General features: G+C 41.7%; 1 protein-coding gene across 1 annotated transcript in view; it reads left to right on the top strand.

The window, feature by feature from the left end:
- Nucleotides 1-20,187, top strand: part of Glud1 (glutamate dehydrogenase 1) — a 35,030-nt gene extending 14,843 nt beyond the window's left edge. Inside the window, exons 4-13 of the mRNA XM_028878340.1 lie at nt 1,940-2,003; nt 6,075-6,169; nt 10,163-10,342; nt 11,405-11,542; nt 12,272-12,409; nt 12,693-12,773; nt 14,348-14,471; nt 15,266-15,357; nt 17,300-17,362; nt 18,915-20,187. Of these exons, the coding sequence (XP_028734173.1) occupies nt 1,940-2,003; nt 6,075-6,169; nt 10,163-10,342; nt 11,405-11,542; nt 12,272-12,409; nt 12,693-12,773; nt 14,348-14,471; nt 15,266-15,357; nt 17,300-17,362; nt 18,915-19,034 (1,095 nt within the window). The 3' untranslated portion in view covers nt 19,035-20,187. The remainder of the gene's footprint in view (nt 1-1,939; nt 2,004-6,074; nt 6,170-10,162; nt 10,343-11,404; nt 11,543-12,271; nt 12,410-12,692; nt 12,774-14,347; nt 14,472-15,265; nt 15,358-17,299; nt 17,363-18,914) is intronic.

The following is a 20,187-nucleotide window of genomic DNA, read 5'->3' as shown; positions in this document are numbered from 1 at the left end:
CCTCCCGAATGCTGGGATTAAAGGTGTCGTCCACCACCACCACCACCACCCGCCTTGACATGAAGAGATGTAGAGATTTTGTTCTTGCAATAAATAACAAATCTAATAAAAATCATGTTTATTCTGTTAGTTCCAAGTTAATTAAAACTGGTTGCTGCAGTGGTCAACATAGACTAAATTAATGATCTGTATACAAACATACCTGATTTTATTCACTCTGAAATTCACCTTTGATGACTTCCTTGAGCATCCTATCACCCACACTTGGGTGTGTCTTATTTTTTCTGTTAATTCTTTAAGAATCCCACACCCACTGGATGGTGGTAGCACGCACCTTTTATCCCAGCACTTGGTAGGCAGAAGCAGGTGGATATGAGTTCAAGGCCAGCCTGCTCTACAGAGCTGGTTCCAGGGCAGCCAGGGCTACACAGAGAAACACTGGGGGAGGGGGAAGGGAGGCGGCAGCCCACGCCCATCCTCTCAGATGTGTCTTGTCCTTTTTTTTTTTAAGTACCTTTTTATTATCCTTCATGCCTATATTAAAACATCTTTATTAAACCTCAGCTCTATTTTGCTTTTTTGCCTGAGGTTTTTTTTTTTTAAGACAGGAATTCACTATGTAGCCCAGGTTTACCTCATTCTCTTCAGTCCTCCTGAGACCCAGGATTGCAGGCATGAGCCGTCACACTCATATTAAAATTCACATGTAAATGAAAATGCAGGCATGAACCATGGGGTCTATAGAGATATAATTGTTTTGTGTGTGTGAGAGAGACAGAAACAGAAGGAAGAGTTTGGGGATGATATCTCTGTCTCTAGATCCTTCTGCCTCAATGTCCCCAGTGCTGGAATTACAGACACCACACCTGGCAGGTGTGGGTGGATCACTAAGTTCGCAGCCAGTATAGACCATATAACAAGTTCAACACCATTCAGGGTTGACTCTCTCATAGTTATGACTCTCAGAAAGAATTCAGTCATGTCTTCACCCCATGCACACACACTCGCGTGCGCACACACACACACACACACACACACACACACACACACACACACACACAGGATTGATCCTCACATACTAGCAAATGCTGTACCACGAAGCTGTATCTCCCTATCCCTCTTTGCTTTTTTATTCTGAAACAGGGTTTCATAGAATTGCCTTGAAATCTTTGTAGTCCAGGCAAGCCTGTAGACGAGTTGCTAAACAGTCTTATTAATAAAAACCCGGAGCCAGATAGTGGTGTAAAAAGCTGAGAGATCAGAAAAGCAGAAAGAAGCCAGCCATGTTCTACCACGTGGAGATCCTCCGCCAAAAAGATCTACTTCCTGTATACCCATTGCCTATATGTCTTTCTGTTCTGCATCTCACTTCCTCTCCACTCAGCTACATCATTTCCTGTCTGTCTATACAGACCTCCAGACTTTTATGGTTAACTAGTGTTGGAATTTAAGGTATGTGCCACCATGCCCAGCTCTGTTCCCAGTGTGGCCCTGAACTCACAGAGATCCAGACAGATCCCTGCCTTCCCAGTGATAGGATTAAAGGTGTGTGCTACCATTGCCTGACTTCTTTTTGATTTTTTTTCGAGACAAGGTTTCTCTGTGCAGTTTTGGTGCCTGTCCTGGATCTCACTCTGTAGACCAGACTGGCCTTCAACTCACAGAGATCCGTCTGGCTCTGCCTTCCAAGTGCTGGGATTAAAGGGGTGTGCCTCCACTGCCTGGCCATTGCCTGACTTCTATGTTTATTATTGTGGCTGGCTTTTTCCTCTTATCCTCAGATAAACTTTATTGGAGTACACAGATAAAATATCTCCATACAAACCTTTTAAAATCATTTTTCATGCTAGGATTATTGACCACTAGTTTTCTTAACCAGTCTGAGATACATAGTAAGTTCAAAATGTTTTTCATTGTTTTCTTTTTTCTGTCTCTGCAGGACAACGAATTAGAAAAGATCACACGGAGGTTCACTATGGAGTTGGCAAAGAAGGGTTTTATTGGTATGTATTGCTCATTGCTCTATGCATTTCTGTATAAAGTGGAAACACCATAAAGTAATGGTCTTGAATTAAACTCCTGCCTTTATAAAGTGCCAGGATATAGTTGTCCTTTCCCTTCCAGAAACCAGGTTTCTTTATAGATCTCATAGTCGTATCTTGGTTTTTGTTTTTTGTTTTGACACATCGCCAGTAGGCAAGTTTAGGTTCTCACTGTGCAATATGGGACAAGGACACCAAGGAGAGATCTCTGCTACCTTGTTTGCATTCTTTTCTGAAACATGAAAAAGGACACGACTACAAAATACTGACTTTATAACTGTTTTTAACGTGAAAAAAATGTTTTGTTTTGTTTTTTTAAAATCCATCCAGTTTTTTCTGAAGCAATAAAAATGTGATGTTACTTGAAGCCAGTGATTTTTTTTTTTAATGTGTATTAGCTGTTCGCTGAGCACTGACAGTGAGGCTGATGTGATGTACTCACTACTCCATGCACCACCACTGTCTCTGAGGAGTACTCGGGAGTTACAGGAGCTTTTGTGAAGCATGCTAAATTTCTAAGGGTGCTTCCATTTGTTTGATAGTTTTCATTGTATTTGTGATGTTCTTTGTGAAATATGAGTATTCTTTGTGATGTATACATGTTATTTACTCTTTGATTTCTAAGCAATGTGTCTTATATTTCCTGGTCTAGAAGGCTTCTGGTTTATTTCACTAATTAAGGTTATTCAGTGAAATGTTAAAGGAAAACTGGCTGGAAGGGGTTGGGGCACTCGACCACACTCTTAACTCTGCTTCCCGCCCTTGTGTTTTCCTCCGTGTTTCCTCCACCAGGGGCAAGTTCCGATGAAATTAAGCTGTATTTTGAAACTTGCCCTGTTTTTAGGAAATAAGATATGAAATAAATGCATTAATACAGGAGTGAATATACAGAGAGGTAGAATGTTATAAGATTTGGTCTCAAATCCTTAGTTCTTGACATGCCTCAGATGAACACTGTTATGAGCTTTACTTGTGCCTCATTGCCCAGGAACATTTTGCTAACAGAAGTTAATGAGCACCTCACTCATACCTACAGGGATGCTTTTTTATTTCAAGATGGTGAATTGAAATCATGTCTCAGCCTGGTGATGGCCTTCGTGGTCGTTTGAATAGAATGGTTCCTCTTAGCCTAAAATCCTAATATATTTTAATATCCTTGTGTTTCTAGATTTCATTCCACCATAGCTGTTGCCATCTAGAGTGTTTATCAGCTTAGTTATGACAGTTTCACAAAGTACAAAGTGACTCGGTGGAACTCTGAAAGAAGGCAGACCTTAACTATGAAGACTTGGGCCCTTTGATTGCAGAGGGCAAACTTTCAAAGCTCCTCTCTTATTTTCTCACTTCCCTTGCTGCAGAGTTCTCCATTGTGACTCAGACTTGAGTCAGAAGTTTCCATTGTGACTCAGACTTGAGTCAGAAGTCTCCATTGTGACTCAGACTTGAGTACGAATTCTTACCCTGTTAAGTTTGTGGGTTTAAGATCAGCTTGTCAAATTCCATGGGAAATTGGGTGGTGTGGTGATAGAGGAGGAGAGCTAAGATTTTGATGGGAATGGTATCTGTAGACCATTCTGTGGGGGATTGCCATGTTTACCAAATTAAGTCTTCCAACCCATGAACATGGACATCTTTCTGTTTGTTGAGCCTCTTAGTTCCTTAAGCTTTGCTTCTCACTTTCTTAGTACTAGAGACAACTGCATAGTCTAGTTGATGCTGTTATAAGGGATATTGATTTGTTGGGTTTTGGGGGTGGCTTTTTCTGTTGGTTTGTTTTGTTTTGGTTTTGGTTTTAGTTTGTTATTTTGATGATACTTAGTAATTGCCCCTGTACAAAAGGAAATAAGTGATACTTTAGACCAATATGGCTGTTTATTTCTGTGCAGTGTTTTCTCATTTTATAACTATTCTTTGTTCAGCCTTGGTAATAAAGTGATACCAGCCTCACAGAATACACTGGAAAATGCTCCTTTAGATTCTTGAGAAAGCTTGGAAATGTTCATTCTTAGTGTGTGTTTAGATGGTACCTATCTCCTGTAACTTTACCCTGCAGGTTCCTCATATCTCTGTCTTATTTCCCCTGTATCTCCATCACCAACATTATCGTGGTTTTAGCCCTTCCTTTAAATCAAAATGGAATTAAGAATTTATCTGTATTGCAGGAATTACTTGTGATGTGTACATCCTCATAGATTGAGTTTATGAGAGGCAGGAAACTCATGAACCTAGCGGGAAATCTGTCTTGCCTTTAGTATCAGTCAACATTCATGTCTTATGTTTTTTTTTCAGAATGTCTTTCTGATTACAAACTGCTTACCTCAGACTTACCAGTTCATATTGCTGTTTGAAGCAAGAAATGTTGCCGAAAACTAGAATAACACTCCTTAGATATTTCTAAGCAGATTTGATGGCAATTTCTCTTTTGTAACTTAGGAAAAAACTGTGGTTAAACAAGGTTGTAGTGCCCTATAGCCTGAGTATGTCAAATGGAACATGAGCAAAGCAGACAGTGAGTAAGGCTAGAACGTCAGGCCTTGGGATAGAAGCACTGTACAGAAGACAGGCTTATGAGGCTAGACGTCCTTGGATTTAAAGATGCCTAAAAACAGATGAGGATGTGCAGTGACAGATTAGGTAGGAGCATAAGACTTGAACCTTGACCTAAAGATTTTCTCATTTTTGATTTTGCCTCTCTTGTATTTATGACATCACAATTTGTTCAGAAAATTAGTGTCTAGTGGAAGAGCTTTATTTTGTGAAGGGGCTTAATAATTTGAGCATTTTTTAAGTTATTTTTATGAAAATAACTTACATAATTCAAACAGCATATTGTAGAGTTATAATGCTTAAATCCAAGAATATAGTAAACAAAAGTTATTGATACCTATCTTTCTAAACCTGTGTGCATATGTATGTAGACATGCATGTGAGGGGATAGAGAGAGAAGGAAGAAGGGGATAGAATTTTATGTAAATGAGAGCATACATAGTGATATGAAACCTGCCATTTTCTATATGGTGGGTTTCATAATAATTCCAAGTTATTTACATGGGTTAAAAAAAAACTTTTGGATGACCATTACTTTGTGTAGCTGTGCCATATCTTACTTAATTGGCATCTTAATAATTTTTTCTTAGTTTGGAGTATCTCTACATAGTTCTCCCTTTGCAGTTGGGGTGAACATCAATGAATGTGTTGCTCAGTAAGTTCACCAAATCCAGTGGTGTTAGAAACAGCAGTGGTACTGTCACTGTGAGCCAATGTTTGCTATTCCCATTTTTTTTTTTTTTTTAAGTTTTTTGAAACAGGGTTTCTCTGTGTAGTTTTGTTCCTGGAGCTCGCTCTATACATCAGGCTGGCCTCGAACTCACAGAGATCTGCCTGGCTCTGCTTCCCTAGTGCTGGGATTAAAGGTGTACGCCTCCACCGCCTGACTCTCATACTTATTTTAATTTGCTGTGCTCTGGTGAACTAAATGCTAAGCCCAAAATCTTTCTATAGACCAACCATTGGCTGCTAAATCCAACAAAAGTATTCCATGAGTGAGAGCATCACAGACCTTATAAATACTATCTTGAGCAGTGTCACGTCCCCCCTCTTTTTCTCCTTAGTGAGAAGGCCTAAGCCAGTAGGGAGCTAGACTGTTTCATACCCATCTACTCAGTAACCAGAATGATCCTGTCATGGTGGTCAGAATGGTACAGTTTAGGAAACTGAGGTTGAGAGACCAAACATTTTCCAGTTTCATACTCTGAAGTCCCAGGAGTAACTTCTGTCTGTTGTCTGCAGCTAACTTCCAGGTACAATCCAGTAAATTTCAGTGGAAAAAATAGCCGCGTGACATTATGTATACAAGTTCCATAGAGAAGAGGCATTTAATGAGTATTTTTGTGGCTTCAGTTTGTTACCAAAATAAGATCTAAAGTTTTCTAGCCACAGTAACATTGTTCTCTTAGAGAATTGCAAGCATCTTAATGTTTGGGATAAGTTGATCTTAAAAACTGGCGCACTGCCCTTTCCCTGTGCTCCCAGGTCCTGGCATTGATGTGCCTGCCCCAGACATGAGCACGGGTGAGCGGGAGATGTCCTGGATCGCTGACACCTATGCCAGCACCATAGGGCACTATGTGAGTATCCACGGATTCCCAAGGCTTCCTGCATTGCTGTCCATAAGAAGTAACACTAATCAGATTTCATGAGAAGTTGGTAATTGCTGGGTTCACCTTCCTTTTAATCATAAACTTGATATGCATATCACTTTGCCCTCTCTCTAGTCTGAAACTGTAAGCATAGTGAGTTTACATGAATTGGGCTTTTACTTACATGCTGCACTATACTGAGCACTGAGGCCTGACGTTCCCAACCAGGGCAGCTCACTTGCAAGGCACTAGACGGTACGTTCAGTTCTGCCTTCCCGTCAGAGTGCTTTTACTTAGAGAGGAGCTAAGGCGCATGAGCTGAGGTATGAAAATGATGTGATATAAAGGTAGAGTCTGGGGTTCTGAAGAAGGTCTTTTTGAAGAGATATTTGAGTTGAACCTTGAAATTTGGGTTGGATTTCAACATCTGGAGATTTGGGGGCTAAGAGGAAGAGAAACAGCTGAGATTGAAGAAGGTAAGACACTTGTGTAAAGGTGACAGAGGAGGTAAGTGAGCCACAGATGTCAGGGGCTTTACTGATAGTGAAGCGGCTTTGCTGTGACTCATCCTTAGGAAGAGGGGCGGTCTGTGTGACACCAGCCCCTGACTCACGACCCCAGGGCTGCAGAGAACAGCGTGTCCCTGAAACCTATGAAACCTTGGGAAAGGAAACATCCATAAACTAAGAAGTGAATATTTACTTATTTATTTATGAGAGAGAAAGAGAATACAAGAACATAAAGTTGGGTGAGTAGCTTAGGAGAAAAGGATTTTTTAAAAACATACTCATTTACACTAAGTAGAAGTCAGGTGTGCACTACAACTGGTGTGTGTCTAAGCTGTTTCAAAGCTATGAGCAAGGAGAGTGGGGCCTAACCAGAGCCTTTGGAGATGGGGTCAGTGCGGCCCTCTTTGGGAATGTTCTGAGCTCTGAAAGATGGGCACTCGTGTAGGAGAGGTGGAAGCAGAAAGAGGTGTTTAGGAAGTCCTGAAGTACAGAAGAGCAGTGAGCTTGAAGGGCAGGGAGCGTGTGTTGTCCCCATCAGTAGAGAGGAGAGCTCCTGCCAGGTTACTACCTATCACGGACTTCAGTCTTTGTCCTGAAAAAGAAGCTACGGTGAGCTTATAATCAGTGTTTCACTCTGGATATATAGCAGGAGATGGAATTGTTGAGGGCTGGACAGAGGATCCCAGACCCAGGAGCGCATGAAAAGAAGGAAATGGGAGCTTTGCAGGAAACGTCCAGCTAAGAAAAGTGGCATTGGAGAGACGCAAAGGGATGGCAGTCTAAAAGGTCACTGCTGCCTGGACGAGTTTTGTTGTCTGGCTGTTAATGGATAGGAGCCTTTGTGGGAGTAAAATGCCGGGGTAGTCAGGGTTCTTTCCGGGGCCTGCATGGAAGGTGGGCTTTGGAGGGGGGTCACATTTCCTGAAGTGGTGTTGCACAATGCGTGGAGCACAGGCAAGCCATCTGCATTCTAGTCCTGCCTCCTTCACCCACAGCTTCATGCGCTGGGAGTCTCTGCTTGAGCTTCCTCAGTGTAAGCTAACAATCAAGTCTCCGTAAGACTCTTAGAATAGTCCACAGCCCTTAGTGAAATACAAAAAAAGGAAGTGTTACCCCGTGTGGATTGTGAATCTATGAAGTGAAGTGCAACAGTGATAGATTTGGACCACCACTCTGCTTTCATACCTCCTTTTTTTTTTTTTTTTTTTTTTTTTTTTTTGGCCTAATTTAGACGGAATGTAGAGCTGTCCTCTTGCTTAGGCTCCCCAAGTGCTGGGTTTGCAGCTTCACCATCTTCACCGTCACCCCAGCTTGCATGTCTCCTAATGCTAAGAAAGCACTGGATGTGCTCTCTTGTTCTTGAGCTCTGCCCTGACCACTGCAAGCTGGTAGGCAGTGCACTGTTAGCTCCTTCACAGATGTGGCAGTGTGAGGAAGTCTTATGAGGCTCTGCCAAGTAAGCCTTGGACAGGGCTGGTCAAAGCCCTTCTATCCTTAACTGATAGGAAACCTAAAGACCCAGATCACGGTAAGGAAGCCATCATGACTGGTCATCCAGCCCTACTGACAGGATGGTGTTGGGGGAGCATGGACATGGTCCCTGCCTCCTGGGTTCCCAGACCATTATATACGCTGGGGAGTCAGCTGGCACCAGGCCTGACCTCACACACACAGTATTTCCTTCTGCCCCAGCATTTGCATTTCCACAGTTTAGAACTGTCTGGCACCAGCTTTGCAGTTCTGTATTCATGGTGTTAATTATTCATAAAAGAGAACTGTGGGAAAACTACTAATTCTGAGGGCTTTACTAGACTGCCTTCTTTTCAGAGTTGTTTTCATTCTTTTGTTGGTAACTGTACAAGTAATGCAAGTCCAAGTTCTCTGTAGAAAATACTTAAATAGAGGAGTAAAACTCAGGTGACTTCTGGGCAGGGATAGACATGAACACTTCATTGCAGGAGATAATAAATTCACTTAGGCATGCTTTTGCCCCGGTGTAAAATTCTCCATCTTCTGTTCTGTGATCACTGTGTCTGTTCCACAATGTTCTGCTTGCTATGTTTATAATGTGTGGTGCTTCGGAAGGGAAACCCTCCCTCTTTTGTGTGTGCGTGTGTATGTGTGACCCGAGGTCAGCACTGTCTTCTGTAGTTGCTCTCCTCCTTATTTTTTGAGGCAGGGTCTTGTTGAACCTGGAGCTCACTGATTTGCCTACCCTGACTGGCCAGCCAGCCCCAGGGATGTTTGAGCTTGCAAAGCTGTGCTTTACCAGCTGAGCCATCTACCCAGGCCCTCAAGACCCTGTTTTACCAACTGTGCCTCTTTGTAAACAAAAAGACATGCACAGCCGTGAGTTAAAGAAGGTAAAAATGTAGGTAAGATTGAAATCACCCCTCCATCCACTTTGCAGATCTGTTACTGCTACAAAGGTACAGACTTCTGCATCTTACCCATGAACACCATTTTAAATTTTTCTTTTGAAGTGCTTTCTTCATTTGAGGCAGGATTTTTTGTTTGTTTTTGTTTTTTGTTTTTTTGACATGTTAGATTTCAAAATTAGCTTGGTAGATTATAAAACAGTATCTTTCCATTCAAGAAAATTGCAATGCTTTTTCTGGTTCTTGGGTTTTTGGTTTTTGTTTTGGCAATCTTAAAGCACTCACAAGTGAAATGTGAACCCTAACTTATTGTTTTTTGTTTTTCGAGACAGGGTTTCTTCTCTGTGTAGCCTTGGCTGTCCTAGAACTCACTCTAGACCAGGCTGGCCTGGGACTCACAGATCCACCTGCCTCTGCCTCCCAAATGCTGGGACCACCGTTGCCCAGCACTGCCCACCCTAACTTAATGTGGCTTAGATTTTCGTTGAAGGAGTAATAGCTTCAAGCTGAATCATATCTATGCTTATGACGTTGTTGTTTGTGCTTAACACTAAATTACTAAACTGTTTCTTAGTGTAAAAAACAGCCTACTTAGATTCCTAAGAACAGATGGTTGGAAAAGGCCCCTCCCTGTTAATGAATATGAACTTATATGACTCACACATACTCAGAGATTTGTACAAGCTTGTAGATTCTGTGTTTTTATAATCAGGGTACCCTTAAACGTGAGCTGCTCCTGCCTCAGCAAATGCTGGGGTTACAGGCAGTGCTACCATACCAACTTACACACACTGTTACTAAAAATATGTTTAGCTAGTGAGAATGCACTCTGTTGTATTGGCTTGATCATAGAAACAGAATTTAGTACTGGGTATGGTGGCACATGCCTATAATCCCAGCTCTCAGAAGGTTGTGACAAGGATCTCAAGTTCAAGGTCAGTGATGTGTCTCAAAAGAAATTTAAATTCTTCCATTAAATTGTGACTCCTTTCCTCTCGAAGGATTTACTATCATCATCATCATCATCATCATCATTATCATTATTATTATTATTTCATGGCATCAGGGGTTGAACCTCTAGCCCTCTCTTACAGGATATCAATGCACATGCCTGTGTTACTGGTAAACCCATCAGTCAAGGAGGCATCCACGGGCGCATCTCCGCTACTGGCCGTGGTGTTTTCCATGGAATTGAAAACTTCATCAATGAAGCTTCTTACATGAGCATTTTAGGAATGACACCAGGGTTTGGTGACAAGACATTTGTTGTTCAGGTAAAACAATTGGGGGTTTGGTTTTGTTCTGCTGCTTACATTTGTTTGTTTATATATGTGGGAAGACATACATGCTGCAGGGCACATTGGAGGTCAGAGCAGGAGTCAGTTCTTCCGCTAAGTAAATTCCATAGACTAAATTCAGGTTGTCAGGCTTGGGTACACATGCTTTTACCCATTCATCCATCTTACCAGCCCAATTTTTGTTTTCTTAACTGATATACACTAAAATTTTAAAAGTTTTTTTCAATTTATGGCATTAAAATTAGATTCTTTGAGAGTTTGTTAGATTTTAGAAGGTTTTCAGAGTGAAACATCTTTTTTTCCCTTAACTTTGATATGATTTATAGAATTAGACCCAATTTAATATCTCTCAGATATTAAATACATGACTATCACTTCTTTTGGTCCTTATTTAAGCATAAAATTGCATTGAGAGGGGAAAGGCCTCAACTGTGCAGCCATTGTAAGTGTGCAGAAATATTTCCACATTGACCTAAATTTGTTTCTGTGTCCACACGTATTTCACTTAGAAGTTTACATTCAGCACTTCCTTAAAATGATAGCATACCTTTATCTATACAGTCATAAGACCACAGGCTCTGACTGCATTGACGAGGGTTGTCCCCACTGCCCGGGCTTTATAAGCAAGCACGGTCCCTAACTAAACTTCAGGGCTCAGTCTCGTAGGTAACAAGGTTGGGTTTCAGATTCTTGAGCATAGAAATTGTCGTTGAAGAAGCCATTCCATACACTGCTTCTTTTTGCTAATATATTTACTCATTCTGTTAGTACTTGTGTGGACATCTATGTGCCATACAGTACGTGTAGAGGTCAGAGGAAACTTATGGTGGTTGGTTCTTTCCTTTCACTGTACGGGTCATCAGAGTTACACTTGGTGGCAAGTACCTTTCTCATAAGCCATCTACTGGCCCAGGAAATTGCTACTTTTAGCAAAAAATATTGAGACTTGCTTCTAAATTATCAGCATAGATTTATGTTGGTCAAAATGACCCATACTATCTACATCAAGTCTGTGTCTTGCATAATTGTTCTCCACAGGGATTTGGTAACGTGGGCCTGCACTCTATGAGGTATTTACATCGTTTTGGTGCTAAATGTGTTGGCGTTGGTGAATCTGATGGGAGTATATGGAATCCAGATGGTATTGACCCAAAGGAACTGGAAGATTTCAAGTTGGTATGTTATTCTGATAGCTGAACAGTCTTAAATTTTAAGAGAATAGTTTTTTTTTTTTTTTGGTTTTGGGGGTGGGGGATTTAATTATGTGTTCATATGCTGTGGCATTCAATTCATGATCAGAGGACACTCTATAGGAGTCTGCTCTCACCTTCCACCACAGGGGTCCCGGGGCTCAAATTCAGGTCATTGATCGTAAGCACTGAGATCTCACCAGCCCTAAAAAAATAATAACAACAACATTTATTATTTCTTTTGAGGTGGGTGAGGCATGTGCCACTGTGCACACGTAGAGGACAACTTGCAGGAGTTGGTTCTTCTGCTGCCACATGGATCCTGGGTGCTTGAAATCATCATCAAGCTTGGTGGCAGGGACATTAGTGTTCTCTCGTCTTTTGGTTTTATGTTTTGGTGGTGGTGTTGGGTCTTTGTATTCAAGCTTGGGTTGATCATCTTGCCTCTTCCAAGTATTGGTAGGAATTTTTTTTTTTTTTTTTTTTTTTTTTTTGCTATGTATGCTTGATTGGCCTCATTCCCTGGGTAGCCCAGGCTGGTTTTACGCTCACAGCAATCTCCTTGCCTCAGCATCCCTAATGTAGAGATTATAGATGTGAGCCACTGTACCTGGTTCTCAAAGAGCTCTAAATAAGTAGATTTTGTATAATAGGCACTGAAGATAGCATTTAAACTGTGTTGGAGCCATTAATTCTGATTTTCAATCAATTACAGCAACATGGGTCAATTCTGGGCTTCCCCAAAGCAAAGGTCTATGAAGGAAGCATCTTGGAGGCTGACTGTGACATCCTTATCCCTGCAGCCAGCGAGAAGCAGTTGACCAAATCCAATGCACCCAGAGTCAAAGCCAAGGTAAAACCATTATAAAAACAGATCGGCATCATCAGTGTGGAATATCATAAAAAGTCTGGTCAGTGATTTTGTTTGAGACACAAAATTATACCACCATTACCACTTTCAAAACATAGTTAAGAAAATTAGAGAAACAGAAAAATAAAAGGTAACTGTATACACTTTGTAGAGCAATTTAATTTTAACCAAAATTATGTTCTTCCTTTTAACTCCTTACATATACACTCATCTCTTTCCTATGAGGATTTCCTGGCATCTGTGCATGTCCCCAATTCTCTTGCAGATCATTGCCGAAGGAGCCAATGGACCGACCACTCCAGAGGCTGATAAGATCTTCCTGGAAAGGAACATCATGGTTATTCCGGTAGGTCGCCTACGTTCTTCGGTTTTATATGTTCTGGGGATCATTTCTTTTGCTAGCATTTGGCAGAGAGAGGACACACCGGTGTCACAGCTGTAGTAAATTCTTAATCTTTATTTACTTTCAAGAAAATATAACGGCAGCAAGGCTGAGGCCAGGGTAGGCTCAGTGGTAGGGCCCTTGCAAGAGCACACATGAAGTTCAAGGTTCAATCCGCAGCATCTCAAGAAACAAATGAGAGAGAGAGAAAGAGAGAGAGACGATAATATGCCAGTCACTTTTCTCTTAGTCCTGAATACTTTGTCTAGCTTCTAGCTGTAACTTGAGTATTAGTAACCCTCAAAATCTAGTTACGATAAATATATACTGTGCTAGAAATACAATTCTAAATTAAATTCTTAAGGTTTGTTACCCAGTTCCTAACCTGATGCATTTTGAATGTCTCTGACTGCTTTACTGAAGAAAGAAGAAAAGGAAAGGAAAACTGTGCTAAAGAGATGGCACAGCCATCAGAAGCCTGTAGTGAGTGCTCTTGCAAGTTCAGAGTGTCAGCCTTGGGTGGCTCGCAGCCTGCCTAGACCTCCAGCTCCAGGGATCTGACACCCTTTCTGGCCTCTATAGACACTCATACACACACACACACACTTAGTTGTTTTGTTTTGTTTTCCTGCTACTGTGAAGAAGAACATGTGTTCAGAGTTTGGGGTGAAAATGGGGGGGGGGGTATTGGGACTTCATATGGACTCTGAAGAGACCACTTTGTAGAAAGCATGTGTTTTTAAAAACAAGCAAACAAACAAACAAAAAAAACCTCACTTAACTGGAATAGGCTGCCTTAAGTGGTGGCAAAGGTAATGCTATCTTCTGGTGAGGTGCCATCAGCCCACTAGTTGGTAAACCAACAGTTTAGTCTGAGATCACAGTAAGAATAAGCTAGCTAAGATACGTTTGCAGTGTTCTCTTAGATAACCAAAGCAACACTTCCTCATCACTGTCCACCATCAAAGGAAGTCAGGGCAGGAACCTGGAGGAGGAGCTGATGCAGAGGACATGAAGGGGAACTGCTTGCTGGCCCGCCCCCTGGCTTGCTCAGCCTGCTTTCTTATACAACCCAGAACCACCAGCCCAGAGGCAGGCCCCACCCACAATGGGCTAGGCCCTCCCACATCCCTAGTTAAAAAAATGCCTACAGTAACATTTCTCAGCCTTTGGGTTACAACCCCTTTGGCAAACGTTCATCTCCAAAAATATTTACATTACAATTCATAGCCATAGCAAAATTAGTTATGAAGCAGCAGTGAAAATGGTTTTATGGTTGGGGGTCACCAACCTGAGGACCTGTATTAAAGGGTTGCAGCTTATTAGGAAGGTTGAGAGCCACTGGTTCCCTCCTCAGATGACTTCAGCTTGTGTCAAGTTGGCATAAAACTATCCAGCACGGATGTTAATCGGCCTTGGTATTGAAATTGAGTTCCTGCCCTGACAGAATGCGAAGCAGCTAACGGTCCTTCCTGAGCACCAAGCCTGGCAGTTATTGAAGTCATCATCCTTTTTTTCCATGTCGTGTTTGTGTGTAGGATCTCTACCTAAATGCTGGAGGAGTGACAGTGTCTTACTTTGAGTGGCTGAAGAACCTCAATCATGTCAGCTATGGCCGATTGACCTTCAAATACGAAAGGGACTCGAACTACCACCTGCTCAGTGAGTTCTCAGAATCCCTTGTGTTTCCAGAAACTGTCCTTTGAGCCAAAGGTAGAGCTGGGAGAGCACACACGCCGAGGAGACCCTTTCCTGATAATGCCAGAGACCTTCGCCTAAGAACAGGAGACAAGTGTTTCTGTCTTCCTGGTTCATAGAGCAAAAGGACACATTTTTTTATAATGTCATTTTTCTCAAATATAGTATCTGTAAATTAATGATACTCTAAGTCTTTTTTTAAGCCTGAACACCACTGATCTTATGCATCCCTATCTCTAATTGTTCTCAGAAAACTCCTGGCTAACATTTATGAAAATGTTACAATGAAACCCATTCTTTTACACTGATTAAAAGAATTGCTACCTAGTGTGGAAACCCCTTTTTGAGTCCTCTGGAAAGAGTTTTTATTTGGCCAGAGTAAGTTTAGAACTTCTCATCCAAGCTGAAATAAAACCAAGACCTCCAGCTGTGTCCCTGTACTCTGCCACCCTGAGAATGTTCCTCTCTGTCCTTTCCTCTTCCCTCAGAATTTTTGAACAGAGCCAAGAGAAGAAAAGAAAGCCCTAGTGATGGGTGTTATGGAAACAGAGCAGTGACCTAAATTCACATTTCTATAGGAATTTGGCAGGCTTCTCCTTGCTGAGTTTCTAATGGTTAACCCTTCTGTGTCATTAGGAGTGAAGATTTCTAAAACATTAGTTTGGGGCTACACATACAGGTTAGAGTTACTTTAAGTTCTACGTTTCTTTTCTCCCTCTATTAACAGTGTCTTCCCTTGATGTCTTGACTTTTTACAGTGTCTGTTCAAGAGAGTTTAGAGAGGAAGTTTGGAAAGCATGGTGGGACTATTCCTGTGGTCCCTACAGCAGAGTTCCAGGACAGGATATCGGTGAGTGTGGTGACACCAAGGTGGCACTTTCCACATGTTCCCTGCCCTGTCTTTTAAGCTGGGTAAATTAAATGGAGTATTATCAAAGGATTTTAACCATAATTGTAGTATGTGGTTATATGTCATCATTCCAAAATGATGGCAAATAAGTAATTCTGTTTTGGGTACTTAATGATTCAACATAATAGTGAAGGATTGCCATACTTTTTAACTCAACTTTCAGAGACTGAATTATATGAAAATATGAAATAATTACATGGACACATAGAGTTAACAGATTAGAAAAAATAAATCAGTTTTTGGCAGGGTGTATCAATAGTGTAGACACATTACAAAGATCTTACCAGGACATTTCAGAAAGTGTGGGCTACAAAGGCATAGCATACATGCATGGGAAAAAATATTTAACCTAACTGTTAGGTTCTGTTTCTGTTGTACTGGGACTTGAACCCAGGACCTTATGCATGTCAGGTAAGTGCTCTGTCACTGAGCTACAACCCCATTCCCAAGTAACATATCTTAAAAACTCACTATCTCAGTTGAAGTGGTCAAACCTATATTCCAACAATAATGCAGATAGGTAGAACTCTCTTGAAAATTTTGGGTTATAAAGTGCTATAGCACCACAGAGGGCAAAAAGTGGGAAGGGGAGGACTGAGAAGAGGAGCGCTGATGCTCTTGACTGTTGGTGGCCCTTACGTTGTAACCTCCTAGGAGGCATTTGGTGGCAGATAATGATTTACAAGTGTCCTATGTCTCATTTGTCTTGTATCTGTACTCTGAAACTCAAGAGGCAGAACTCGGAGGGCTGCTATGAATTTAAGGCCAGCACATGTTTGTCGTACATACATATGTATCTACGACACACACACACACATGCTCTGTGGAAGCTCAGGATTTTGATTATTTTATTCTTTGCTGTGTCCCTAATGCCTAGAACATAGTATTTCCTCTCAATAAATGCTTGGGTGAAAGAAACCACACTCTTCTGCCTGATAAGCAAGTTTGTTTCATCTCCCTAATTTTATAGACCAAACAAAGTATAACACAGGTTGAATTGCAAGATGTTCGGTATAAATAACTTTGAAGGTTTTTGGTTTGGGGGTTTTTGTTTTGCAACAGGTAGCCAAGGATGAGCTTGAACTCCTGATCCTCCTTCCTCCACATCCCAGATTCTGGAGTCATAGGCATGTGCCATATGCCTTGCCAGAACAGATCACTGGTTTTGGTAACCCACTTCAGGTTTTTATCTGGCACTTAGGATATATATCGTATAGCTGTCTTGTGTCACGCTGGGAGTGGCAGTAACTTACACTTTGGTTGGTTGGTTGGTTGGTTTTTGAGACAAGGTTTCTTTGTGTAGCCCTGTCTGTCCTTGAACTCACAGAGATCCACCTGCCTCTGCCTCCCAAGTGCTGGGATTAAAGGTGTGCACCACCATGCCCAGCGCTACACTTAATTTTTAAAGAAATTGCTCAAGAAGCAAATCAGATAGAAGAGTCTGTAGAAACAGAAAGCTCTTAGCTCCTCCAGCTGTGTACTGAGACTCACACAACATAGGCAAGAGCTTCCCAGAGCTGCTGTCTGGGTCAGCCATGTCCCTCCTGTGTCTGGTGGCTCTGCTCACTGAGAGAGGTGTCCAGTGTACAGGATAGCAGCTGTGTAGGGTAGCTTGAGTGGAGGATGCTAATCTGACTACTTGCCTGCCCTCAGGCTGCTTTCTGTGTTTGTTTTCATTGGGATCTTAATTCATGGGTTTTTGTTGCTATCCCATATAATTAAAACAACTGTGTTTGGAAAATGTGATGTGTCTATCCTGATACAGTACAGAAATTGTCTTTCCTTTATTACTGCAGTATCAGCTTAATCCTCGATATCCTTCTAGAGATCTGAAGCATATCTGGATGTGTTTTTGTTAAGTTAATGTTCTATTTCCTAACAGGGTGCCTCTGAGAAAGACATCGTGCACTCTGGCTTGGCCTACACAATGGAGCGATCTGCCAGGGTATGTGTGCAGATGATAGCTGCCTTTGTGTTAATAACATGAAACACAGATAAGCATGTTGTCTCAGCAGGCAGACTGTTTTGTGATGCTGTCACCGGGTTTCCATGTATGTACAGCAGGACATGTACTGTTTCATCCTCAGTTGATGAGCACTGCTGTCGGTACATCTTTAAGAAGAAATCAGGCTGAGTTAGGCAGTTGACTCTTACCAAAAAGGTGGTTGGCCAAACTAGAATGCTGATCAATCCATTGCTATTTAATAGCCCAAAGGTGACTTACTATAGGTTTTGGTTTAAGTAAGAAATTTTTTACTTTTAGCATTTTTGTTTTGTTTCGTTAGGTTTTTTTTTTTTTTTTAAATCACTTGAACCCTTTTTACACCAGGGCCTTAAATGTAACACAATTTGAGTACAATTTTTCTGACTTCATTTTGTCTTTTGAGATAGGGTCAGTCTCTCTATGTAGCACTGACTTGTCCTGGAACTCTCAGATGTAGACCAGGCTGGGCTTGAACACAAAGAGATCTACCTGCCTCTGCCTCCCGAGTGCTGGGGAGAAAGGCGTGTTTCCTCTTGATCAAATTCTGCCCATTTGGATTTCCAGGTTGAAGCAGCACAGACAGATTCCGCTCAAGAAGGCGGCACTGATTGGTGTGCTGTGTTTGCTGGGGTTTTGTGTTTTGTTTTAAAACAGGGTCTCATGTGTCCCAGGCTGGCCTTGAACTCACTATGTAACTGAGGATGTGACTGAACTCCTTACCATCCTTTCTCTACCTACCTAGTGCCTGAATTATTATTAGCATGTGCTGCTATGCTTAATTTTTGCTGCTTTATTTTAAATTGAGGTATAATTAAAACATATAATGGGCTGGCAAGATGGCTCCTTGGATAAATCTGATCATCTAAGTTCAATTCTTGGGACTCACGTGGTAGGAGAGAAAAACCAACTCCTTTTAAGTACTGCTCTGACATCCCATGCACATTGGCACATGGGTGTGCGCATACACAGCATACACATACACAGAATGAACTCATCAGCCTATAGTGTAATCACAGGCTGTGTAGCTGTCGTCACTGAAATTCTGAAATGTTCTCATTGTCCTGTTAGTTTTTTGGTTTTTTGAGACAGGGTTTCTCTATGTTGCTTTGGTACCTGTCCTGGAACTCACTCTGTAGACCAGGTTGGCCTCAAACTCATAGAGATCCGCCTGCCTCTGCCTCCCGAGTGCTCTGTTAGTTATTTTAAACAGTCACTGCGTGTGTATGTGCTCTGCGCTCCTTCCAGATGACAGGATAGTTAACAAGCAGAGGAACCGTTCACATCTCTAGTGCTCAGAGTTATTTCTTGCTGTTCCCTGGACAGTGACAACAGAGAATTTGTTACTCCTCCAAAAACATTTCTGCTGCTACAATCATTTGTCTTTGGCTGTTGAAGTCTTACACTTACTTGGTCATGGGGTGGGTGACTAGTACCAGGAATCCACACATATCTTTTGTGTTCCTAGCTGGCTACTCAGTCAGATGGTCTCACTGCCTTTTCTCCTTCATTTCAGCAAATTATGCGCACAGCCATGAAGTACAACCTGGGATTGGACCTGAGAACAGCTGCCTATGTCAACGCCATTGAGAAAGTCTTCAAGGTGTACAACGAGGCTGGTGTGACCTTCACATAGACAGGTCCTGACTGACTTCTTTACCACCCACTTCACCTATAATCTCTGCAGACCTGTCACAAGTTTACATGTAACCACAGAAATCTGTTCTTGTGACCCATTAGTTAATGGACACTGTTCCCAGCAAGTCAGTCTGAATCAGCCCCTTAAGAGAGATTAGGTTAGAGGATCATGTACAAGCTATGTGTAAAAGTAGGAATCACGTGTATCCGAGAGCCGCTTAGGTACTTTTTCTAAGTAAAGTCTCGCCTGCCTCCCGGCTGTGCTGCCTTACTCTGGGCCCTTCCCAGCAGGGTCAGTGCTGTTGCCAGGGAAAGCAATCTAGAGCAGTCAGCCACTTCGGGACAAGTCTGGGAACTTGGACACATAGAAGGAGAAATAGGTGTGTGGCATTTTCCAAAGGTGGCATGGTCCGCAAATGAGTAATTGCTATTTCACATCTGCAAAATAACTCAGTTTTCAAAGTTGCAAACAAAAATAAAGCTATTTCTCTTATGTATTTTATTCTTTCAGAATAAAATGAGTCCATGCTGCTGTAATGAATTGCCTTTAATCACTTAAGCCTAACCTTGACTCAAGCAGTGAATGCTTAAACATAGTAAATGGAAGACGCTAGTTTTTATAACCTATCATTTATAGCTCATTGGCACTGCATTGTTGTCCAGGAGAAACAAAGTGGCACTGTGGGAGCACTCTCCTCATACCGGCAAGTGACAAGGACTCTGGGAAATTTGTACCACCATCCAGGGAGTGCAGTAACCTCTTTACCATGAAAATAACTTGTTCTTCTCATTAAAGATCCATTGTGTTGAGTAATTGAGCTGTAATTCAAATAGTGTCCCAGAAAAAACCCTTGGACTCCCCGTTTGGAGTCTGGCTGGCTCCACTGACTGTGCCCCTTCTTCCAAGGCTTTTGCATTCTGCACACCACTTCTCTAACAGTAGGCTGGAGACTGCCTGGAGTTGACTTTTGTTTGGGAGTCATTGGCCAGGGCTTTTGAACAGGAGTGTTCCACAGAAGTACCAGATATTATTTATATAAGAATGAGTGCTTTTTTTTTTAACAATATCCTTTCAGAAATTTCTAACTACTTTGTAACTGCATGATTGACTTCATGAAAAAAGCAGTTATTAAAAGTCTACCTTTTCCAAA

The sequence above is a fragment of the Peromyscus leucopus genome, chromosome 9 (assembly GCF_004664715.2).
Source record: "Peromyscus leucopus breed LL Stock chromosome 9, UCI_PerLeu_2.1, whole genome shotgun sequence".
In the NCBI taxonomy this organism is placed as follows: domain Eukaryota; kingdom Metazoa; phylum Chordata; class Mammalia; order Rodentia; family Cricetidae; genus Peromyscus; species Peromyscus leucopus.
This window is presented reverse-complemented; position numbering and strand designations above follow the sequence as displayed.